We start from the raw sequence: 10,651 nt of genomic DNA, 5'->3' as shown, positions 1-10,651 counted from the left end.
TAACCCGCCATCCCCTTGCAGAGCGGAGATGGGACCCCGGAGTCCTGAGGCCCCTGGTGACCCTCCCTGCCCCAAACTACCTGTTCCAGGGCCCTTCCCCTCTTCAGCCATCCTTAGCTGTTATCTGGGAAGCTGGCAGGGCTCTGCAGCACTCCCTCTGGCTGGGGTTGTGTCACACAGACACAGGATCCATCCCTTCCTCCCCATACCTTTGTGGGCAAAGTGCAGGAGCATGACAAGCTTCTGGAAGAGCGGGTTGTGCTTGGCTTCCCGTGGGCCCTTGATGTTGTCACCGGCGGGGGGGGGGGGGGGGGGGAACACCTGAGGTGTGCAGGGCCCGGCACAATGAGCGGGGGGCAGGGGCAGCTGCTTCAGTGCCAGCACCGAGGCCAGAACATGGCATCTGTATGGGGCACCTGCCCTCCCCATGGCACTGGGCAGTGATATGGGTGTGAGCTCCTGAAACACACAAACACACTACAGCCACGTGTGAGCTCCTGTAACTCTCATGAACACACCGCCCTCCTCTAACTCACACACAATTGTCGTCTAACACACACATTACAGGGGACCACACCCCAGGCTGTGATCCCCTGTAAGTAACACACACACCAACATCACACAGCCTAACAACAAACACAGCACACATCCAGAGCCTTGTCTTACTGTGACACACACACTCCACAGTCACCTTGTGATCTGTAAAACACTCACGTTACACAGCCTTCCTGTACCACTCAGACCCACAGACAGCCTGGGGGTTGATCTCCTCAGATGCGCACACCAACCTCACACAGCCAATCAACAACCACAGCCCGACCCGTGTGTTACTGTGACACTCCCACGCTGCACAGCCTGGCCGAGGCCCTCTTGTACCCACTAGTCCCCGCTCCCCTCCCAGAGCCGAGAGAGGACCCAGGAGTCCGGGCTCCGGGCTCCCAGCTCCCCACAGCACAGCGGGGCCCCGCGCACAGCCCAGGGGCGGGGACCGGGTTGTCCCGTTTCGGGCTCCTGCCGCCCGGGGACCAGGTGCCGCGAGCGCCCCCAGCGGCGGGACTCGGGACCCAGGCGTCCGGGGACGGGGCCGGAAGGTCGCTGGGCTGGGGCCTCCCCCGGCTGCTGGAGTGGGCGGCGCAGGCGCGGGGCCCGGGGCGGAGCCGGAGCCGGAGCGGGAGGCGGCCCCGGGGAGGGAGGCACCAGCCGCGGGGCGGGAGGTCGCTGCCCGGGCGGAGGAAGCGGCCGGGGCCGGAGCCGAGCCCGGCGATGGCTGCAGCGGGGCCGGCGCAGGTAGGACGCGGGGCGGGGACTCCCCGGCCGGGCACTGGCTGGTCCCGGCTGGGGCCGAGGGGGGCCGGGACCGGGTCCCTCCCGCGCTAGTGACCCCGGGGCTGGGGGCTGCCGCAGCCGGAGCGCTGGGGCCGGGGAGCGGCGCTGGGGGCCCCGGGCCGGGCGGACACGCGGGGCCGGGCCGAGGAGCCCCGAGGCGGCCGAGCCGGGGGCGGGAGCGGGGCCGAGCCCAGGCCTGGGGCGGAGGCGGGGACTCCGGCCGGGGGAGGAGCCTGGTCCCTGCCCTGGGATTCGGGCCCCTCCCAGCGCCCCGCCCCAGAGCCCCGTGGGGAGCCGAGGGCCCGTTTTGTTCAATATCTTCATAAATGATCTGGAGGATGGTGTGGATTGCACTCTCAGCAAATTTGCGGATGATACTAAACTGGGAGGAGTGGTAGATACGCTGGAGGGGAGGGATAAGATACAGAAGGACCTAGACAAATTGGAGGATTGGGCCAAAAGAAATCTGATGAGGTTCAATAAGAATAAGTGCAGGGTCCTGCACTTAGGACGGAAGAACCCAATGCACAGCTACAGACTAGGGACCGAATGGCTAGGCAGCAGTTCTGCGGAAAAGGACCTAGGGGTGACAGTGGACGAGAAGCTGGATATGAGTCAGCAGTGTGTCCTTGTTGCCAAGAAGGCCAATGGCATTTTGGGATGTATAAGTAGGGGCATAGCGAGCAGATCGAGGGACGTGATCGTTCCCCTCTATTCGACATTGGTGAGGCCTCATCTGGAGTACTGTGTCCAGTTTTGGGCCCCACACTACAAGAAGGATGTGGATAAATTGGAGAGAGTCCAGCGAAGGGCAACAAAAATGATTAGGGGACTGGAACACATGAGTTATGAGGAGAGGCTGAGGGAACTGGGATTGTTTAGTCTGCAGAAGAGAAGAATGAGGGGGGATTTGATAGCTGCTTTCAACTACCTGAGAGGTGGTTCCAAAGAGGATGGTTCTAGACTATTCTCAGTGGTAGAAGAGGACAGGACAAGGAGTAATGGTCTCAAGTTGCAGTGGGGGAGGTTCAGGTTGGATATTAGGAAAAACTTTTTCACTCCAAGGGTGGTGAAACACTGGAATGCGTTGCCTAGGGAGGTGGTGATTCTCCTTCCTTTGACCTTTTTAGGGTCAGGCTTGACAAAGCCCTGGCTGGGATGATTTAATTGGGTATGGGTCCTGCTTTTGAGCAGGGGGTTGGACTAGATGACCTCCTGAGGTCCCTTCCAACCCTGATATTCTATGATTCTATGACTCCTGTCCCCAGCCAGCAGGGCCTGAGTCCCCGGGGGGCTGTGCGGGGGGGTCTCCCTGGGTCACAGCTGCTGGGCTGGGGGTTCCCCGGGAGCCGCTGCCCTCGAACCCGCGTCCCCTGGTGAGAGCCCGGGCTGGGGCTGGCGCGGAGGGTGGTGAGTGTGTAACGCTTGTGCCAGCAGCTGCGGGTGGCGTTTGAGGACGTGGCTCTGTATTTCACCCGGGAGGAGTGGGAGCTCTTGTCCCAGCCAGAGAAGCAGCTGTACCGGAACCAGATGCTGAGGAATTACCAGGCCCTCGTTTCCTTGGGTAAGGACCAATTTCCCTTCATTTATTCACAGCTGTAAAACATTTGGGTTCCCTTGAGCCTTTGGCTGCCATGTGGCACCCTGTCACTGAGTGGTGGCAAATGCCAGCCCCTTTCAGGTCAGCTCGCTGTTGGAGGAGAACTCGGGGCTACAGAGCCTGGGGCTAATCTTGGTGTAACTGGTTTATTTGAATTACCTGCCTCAGTCGTGGCACATTCCTGATGGTAGCAAAGAGCCGATGAGCAACCATCTCTTCCCGGAATCCCAGCCAGAGGTTGACGGCAGCAACTCTGCCTCAGGAACTCATTCTAGTCAGACAAATAAGGCAGGGGGAAAACACTGCTGCTGCAACAGCTCCCTACCTCCCCCAAAAGAATGAACATTGTAAATTTAACAACTGTACAACTGAACAATGCAAAAGAACTGGAATGTCTGTGTAACGGTGACACCGGGTCACACCTGCCACGACACGTTGTGGCCGGTTTGCCTTAATGACATGCCTGAAACGTTTCAACAACTATAAGTCGGCAAGGAGCAAAGTTGCCTTAGTCCAAAGTGTGGGTTAAAAGAAAATCCATGTCACACAGTTGTCCTATGGAACGTAGTGCCACAAGATCGCGTAGAGGCCAAGGTATTAGCAGAAAGGGATATTTCTATGGAACATCTAGAGTTACTTCAGCAAGGATTTAAACTTGGCCCCCACTGCAAAGTGAGAAGGGTTGTAGGCGTTGCTGATTCAGAGTATGAACTGAACTTGCCTGGCGGAAGACGGGAAGGAATCTCCTCTAAGGAAGGTTTATTTCTTTATTCTCCTGCTTGGAAACTCTTGTGCTTTCCCATGAAGCAGCGTGCAAGATGTCATGCCAGGTGCTACACAAACATAAACGAGACCCTGCCCCCAAAACTTTAGTAATAAAACTTTCCCCCAAAACAGGTTCTTCAGGTTCCAAACCGGACTTAATCCACCGGATCGAGCTAGGGGAGGCAGAGCTCTGGATCCGGGATGCTGAGATCTCCAGGGTAAACTCTGGGCCTGAGAGCCCCTCCTCAGGTGAGTCATAATAATCCAGTCCCTTCTGATTTACACACCTGCTAGCGAAGGTCTCCTTGATGTAGAAGGCAAAGGCAGAGCGAGATTCACTGGCTGGGAGCTGAAGAGAGACAAATTGAAGCTGGGAATTAGGGGCCAGTGTTTATCTGGGAGGGGGAATAAACCATTGGGAGAGCTCCCGCGATGGATTCTCCCTCACCGTGTATTTATAAAACGCTTTGTTTTTTCCCTTTATATTGCTAGTTTAGTTTTGTTTTTTGCCTTGGCCTTTCTCATTTTCTCCCTAGATGCTTGTGGTGTTTTTTAATACTCATTTTTGAAATTTGACCTGCTTTCCATTTCTTGTACGACACTTTTTTGAAGAGTCGCTGCAGCTCCACCATGTCTCGGCTACCCCAGCTGTTTAATGGAAAGGACACTGGGGCTGTGAGCAATGTTCCCTCTCATTTTTTCCATCCATTTGCAGAATAAATTTTGTTATGTACATCGAGTTATGTGTACTACCAGTAGACACAAAAAAATCTACATATACTTTTTTTAAAAGTTACCATAGGGATATTTACCTCAGCCAGGAGACCTTAGGTATTTTGGAACTTACTAATTAAATTTAATTAAATTTAAGTGCAAGAGAAATAAAAATCATGAAATGCACAGACCAGTCAAAACACTAAAGTAACACATTGAGGAAGAATAAAATTTCAGAGAATATATGTGCATTATAGGAAGTAGCAAGAAGTAACAACAATATTACAACTGTGTGTTCGGAGGTGAGTGTGGAAGAGCCAATGAGTGTGTGTGTGTGTAATCAGTCCATAGTCAGACATTCACTGAAAGCTCTCCTGAGCCCTGTCTCCCCTGCCCTCACTCTGAGGAGATGGGGTACGTAGACTGGTGGGGAGGAGGAGGGGAAAGAAAAATAGAGACTGTGTGAGCTGGCTGCTGGGGAGGAAACAAGCACCTGGGTAGAAAGACAAACCTGTCCAGCCATAGACCACAACACCTTCTAGGCTTCCCACACCTCAGAAAATTATCCAAGGTAAGGGGCGCCCTAGAGATTTTTCAAATGGCTTTTCATGCCTCTGCCCCCTGTAAGAGCATCCCAGAGTCACTGGCCCTTGGCAGAGAAAGCGCTGTCCTCTCCAGGTTCCCACCCCACCCCCTCTCTGCCACTTCACTTTGCATGTGACCTCTCAGACTGGAGAAACCTGTTCCCAGCGAGCAAGGAGAAAGCTGGGAATGACGCCGGGCAGGGTCAGTCACATACGACTAGTGTAAGGTGATGCCATGCAGAGGTGCCATGGTGCAGAACAGATCTCTAGCACCTGCAGCACTTCACTGTAATGCTCTAAAACTGCCCCGCGGGCCAGGCGGCTGCTGGGGGGGGAGTGGACACATTTAGGGGCCAGATTAAATTGTCCTGCGGGCCATGACTTGGAGTACCCTGGTGTATGGGCTGGCTGTGAGAGAGAGGGTGGCGGTATGGCCTTTGTCCCATCCCCTCTCCTCTTGCTCTTTGTGGCACGATACTTTTGTCACTTACATTGCTTCAGTGTCAATGCTTAGCACAGCCCTCAGTCCTAACGTGTCTGTGACTGTCTCTAGACCAAAGGCTGGGTGGCAGCCATTCACCCCTTCCAGCTCAGCAGTGCCAGGGAGCGGGTTGTGACACAATACAGACATGTTTTCCAGGTTACATCACACAAACTCTGAGTGACTGGTCATCCCCTCAAATCCTTCACACACAGACACCCCCCAAAACCCTCATCTTCTTGAGGATTTTAGTTTAGTTTTAGTTTTGCACAAAGACTCAAACCTCAGGCCGAGAGTAAATGATTTCTTCAAAAGGAATTCCTAGAAAGGGACTCGCTCCCCCACAGGAATAAGCTACATTGTTCTAAGCAGCTTTAAACTGGTCTCACTGCGTCCACATGAAGGGATTGTAGCCCCTCAACTAAACTAGTTTCAAACCAATATAATTATAACAGCAAAATAACTGGGGAACAGGCCTCATCCTATAAAACAGGAGAAAGTGAAGAACTAATACCACATAAATAAACCCCTCTGATTGCAATAAACACAAAATAAGTTTGGAAACAAAACCAGGCCTTGCTGTGCCAGGCGCTGCCTGTATCCTGGGCAGGGTAAAATTGAAGCTTAAACCAAGACCCAAGACATGCCTAGCCCCTGTGGGAGCAGGCGCAAGGTGCTGCGGAAACACCAAAGGGTAGAACCACCCTGAGTCAGGCTGCAGATTTGTCACCACATTTTTTTTTATCAGAAATTATGGAGCGGTTACAGTAACTTTAGTAAAATCACAGGTCTGTAAATTTACTGTGACTGCTCCAGGATTTTTAATAAACCCTGCTGTCAAGGCTCATTCCCTGCTCTGGCACTTCGAGTGCAGAAGGTGGGGGCCTGGAAGGACTTTAAACCTTAATACTTGCCACTCCAGGCTTGTATTAAACTCCCAAGGTTAGAGATTCTAACCCTAGCCCTAACCGTGAGCTAACACTGGGATACCCTCTGCTCTCTCCAGCAGGGCTCAGGATCCCAGGAGGAACGAGGACACAGTCTGAATGCGGAGAGAGCACGGCAGGAACGCAGAATCCCACAGCCCACAGAGGGATCCATGCACAGGACACAGTCCATCCCCGGGGCAGACTCAGGCAGAGACCGGACCTGGCTACACACCAGAGACTCGCCATGGGCCGGTGTCCCCATCGCTGTATCGACTGCGGCAAGAGGTTCAGCAACCCCTCCTCACTGACGCAGCACCGGTGCATGCCCACCGGGGAGCAGCCGTATTGCTGTGCTGACTGCGGCAGAAGATTCAGATGGTCCTCGGTCCTGAAAATACACCAGCGCACACACACTGGGGAGCGGCCGTATTGTTGTGCTGACTGCGGCAAGAGCTTTGCAAAGAGCTCAGCCCTGAAAACACACCAGCGCAGGCACACGGGGGAGCGGCCATATCGCTGCACACACTGTGGCAAGAGCTTTGCAGAGAGCTCACACCTGAGAACACACCAGCGCACGCACACTCGAGAGCGGCCGCACCACTGTGCTGACTGCGGCAAGGGCTTTGCACAATTTTCGTACCTGAGAAGACACCAGCGCACGCACACCGGGGAACTGCCATACAGCTGTACCGACTGCGGCAAGGGCTTTGCCCAGAACTCAAGCTTGAGAATGCACCAGCTCACACACAGCGGGGAGCGGCTGCACCGCTGCGCCGACTGCGGCAAGAGCTTTGCAGCGAGCGCAAGCTTGAGAAGTCACCAGCGCACGCACAGCGGGGAGCGGCTGTATCACTGCACCCACTGTGGCAAGGGCTTTTCAACGAGCTCAAAGCTGAGAAGTCACCAGCGCACGCACACCGGGGAGCGGCCGTACCGCTGCCCCGACTGTGGCAAGAGCTTTGCGGAGAGCTCACACCTGAGAGCCCACCAGCGCACGCACACCGGGGAGCTGCCGCACCACTGTGCTGACTGCGGCAAGGGCTTTCATCGGATCTCAACCCTGAGAAGGCACCAGGGCATAGATACCCGGAAGTGGCTGCACCGCTGCACCGACTGCGGTAAGTGTTTTTCACAGAGCTCACACCTGAAAATACACCAGCGCAGGCACACCGGGGAGCGGCCGCACCGCTGCACTGACTGCGGCAAGAGCTTTGCAGAGAGCTCAAACCTGAGAAGACACCGGCGCACGCACACCGGGGAGTGGCCGCTCCACTGTACCGACTGCGGCAAGGGCTTTGCCCATGGCTCAAACCTGAGAACACACCAGCGCACGCACACAAGGGAGCGGCCGTACCGCTGCAATGACTGTGGCAAGAGTTTTGCAAAGAGCTCGACCCTGAAAACACACCAGCGCACGCACACCAGGGAGCGGCCCTACCACTGTGATGTTTGCAAGAAAAGCTTCAGCAATGCCAGTACGCTGACCAAACATCTTCGCACACACACACGGGGGAGCAGCTCTACCGCTGTGCCAACTGCGGTAAGAAGTTCAGCAGTGCCAACAAGCTGACCCACACGCACCGGGGAGCAGCTGTAATGCTGGACTGACTGCGGAAAGGGCTTTGCACACAGCTCAAATCTCTGAATACATCAGTGCACACACCGGGGAATGGCCATTCCAGTGCACTGTCTGCAGAAAGAGCTTTGCACAGAGCTAATACCTGAGAATACACCAGCGCATTCACAGTGGGGAGCGGCTCTACAGGTGTGCTGACTGTGGCAAATGCTTTGCTCACCTGTCCCCAGTTGACTCCCTAATACCCCTCTGCCACCACCAGGGCCCGACGGGCTGCTGGCAGGCCTGGCACAGTGCCAGCAGACTCAGACCAGGAAGTGGTCCTGTCCCCATCATGCCCAGCAGAGACTGTGTGGGGCAGGGAATTGGACTTAACTGAGCAGTGTGGGGAAGAGCAGCCAGGTGGGGGGATAACCTGGTGTTTCTTTGCTATTAAAGAAGCTGCTGCATTCAGAAGCCAATGTGAAGTGTAAATCTTTAAGATAAACCAGCCCAAATGTACTAAGGCTTGACTGACCATGAGGCCTGATGAACTGTGTGACTGGCGGGTGCACACAGAGAGTTTTGCATTACTCCTTGGGGAATTCTATGTCAAAAAAAAATTCTGCACCCCATATTTTAAAATTCTGCATATTTTATTTGTCAAAATAACACAATATAATTGTGACAGGGCACCCCATAAGGCTTTATGGAGATATGCTTGTAAATGTCTATATGACATAACTGGAATGTGTTTTATGGTACATGTGCCATGTATCATATCTCTGTAAAGGTTATGATCTATTGAATCTATTCCTCCTATCTATATGCATGTGTCATTTTTGTAGTTGAAGCTATGAATATTGGCTGTGTACATGCTTGATTTCCGGGTAGCCATTGGTAAAGTATTTTGTCAGTTTTCTGAGAGAAGTCTAATCCCAGTAAGTGCCCAATCAAGAACCACTTAAGCCAACAGTGATTTGGGAGACGCCAATCCACTTCTGAGCTTTCCCAGGAATGTGGTGTGACTGCTAAGGAACTCAGTCTTGCAGGGACATGTGACTTGCCTGTTAGGATATAGATATTCAGGCCTGTCTGCAAAGGCCGGTACTTTAAGAATTTAGGTGTATTCTTATCACTTGGCTAGTTCTAGAGGCATAAAAGAAAGAAAGAATCAAAATCACTGTCTGCCAGCGTAAGGTCCTTCTCTTACTGTGACAGTCTGAGGCCCTGTTCTTAGGCGAAGGCCTTTGGCTAAGTGACAGAGGCAGTCATAAGCTGGGAAGTGACTGGTCACATCCTCACATTGCAAACTAGTCACATTGAAATAAGGTGCTATTGGGCTGTTAGGAATACAATCCTGTCTTGATAGTGTCTGTCAGAGAAAGGAAAGTGCCTAGAAGATGTAAAAGGACATTTAGGTTGTTAGTTTTCTGTCTGGTAAGAACTCACTTACCAATAGACACAGCTGGGAAACTCTTATGTCTTTATAGATGTAGTTGTGAAATCCTCACTTCTGTATTGTTTTGTCATTGTAGTTCCCACTTTGCTATTGTTTATTGGCATGGTCTCTGCCTGGTTCTGTGATTGTTTCTGTCTACTGTATAATTAATTTTGCTGGGTGTAAACTAATTAAGGTGGTGGGATATAATTGGTTAGCTAATCATGTTACAATGTGTTAGGATTGGTTAGTTAAATTTCAGTAGAATGATTGGTTAAGGTATAGCTAAGAATAGTACTATATAAATAATAACAGGAAGTTAGTTGGGATTCGAAAATAAGGAAAAAGGAACTTAGATTTAAGCTTGCTGGAAGTTCACCCCAATAAACATCTAATGGTTTGCACCTTCGGACTTCGGGTATTGTTGCTCTCTGTTCATGCGAGAAGAACCAGGGAAGTGGGAGAGTGAAGAAATAAGCTCTCTAACATTGCCCATGTGACTCCAAAACTCCATCTTGGAGCTGGATTCTACACAGGGGGAGGGAGGGAGGGTGTCCACCCACAAGAGAAAGTCTATTTAAACCCCTGGGAGACCCCTCCATTTTGTGTTCAGCTGGCTAAAGAGAGAGCCTCTCCACCCCCAAGGATACCTGAAAGAAACTGGAACAAGGGACAATAACTATAGGGGGTGTGAGTGACTGCTAGACCCAGGCTAGAAGGAGTCCAGTCTGTACAAGGAAGCTTACTGGTAGGGTTTTTATCTATATTCAGTTTTTATCACTGTATTAGAGATGGATTTGCATGTTTTATTTTATTTTATTAGGTAATTCACTTTGTTCTGTCGGTTACTACTTGGAACCACTTAAATCCTACTTTCTGTACTTATTAAAATCACTTTTTACTTCTTAATTAACCTGGAGTACGTCTTAGTACCTGGGGGAAGAGGAGGCAAACAGCTGTGCATAGCTCTCTATCAGTGTTATAGAGGGCGAACAATCTATGAGTTTACCCTGTTTAGGCTTTATACAGGGTAAAACGGATTCATCTAGGGTTTGGACCCCATTGGGAGTTGGGTATCTGAGTGTCAAAGGCAGGAACACTTCTCAACTGGCTTTCATTTAAGCCTCGCTGGGATGATTTAAGCCTTTGAGGCACATGTTTCAGGCCCTGGGTCTGTGTTGGCGCAGACTGGCGTGTCTGGCTCAGTAAGACAGGATGCTGACATCCTAAGCTGGCGGAGAAAGCAGGGGCAGAAG

The 10,651-nt window shown here is 52.2% G+C and overlaps 1 protein-coding gene across 1 annotated transcript; it reads left to right on the top strand.

The window, feature by feature from the left end:
• The first annotated feature begins 988 nt into the window (after window positions 1-988).
• LOC140913661 (uncharacterized) lies at window positions 989-10,304 on the top strand. Its single transcript, XM_073350433.1, is given in 5 exon segments — window positions 989-1,287; window positions 2,764-2,890; window positions 3,824-3,940; window positions 6,477-7,897; window positions 7,900-10,304. Coding segments are annotated over 5 exon segments (1,797 nt in total). The 5' UTR covers window positions 989-1,263; the 3' UTR covers window positions 8,008-10,304.
• Window positions 10,305-10,651: the final 347 nt, after the last annotated feature.

The sequence above is a fragment of the Lepidochelys kempii genome, chromosome 6, assembly GCF_965140265.1.
Source record: "Lepidochelys kempii isolate rLepKem1 chromosome 6, rLepKem1.hap2, whole genome shotgun sequence".
In the NCBI taxonomy this organism is placed as follows: domain Eukaryota; kingdom Metazoa; phylum Chordata; order Testudines; family Cheloniidae; genus Lepidochelys; species Lepidochelys kempii.
This window is presented reverse-complemented; position numbering and strand designations above follow the sequence as displayed.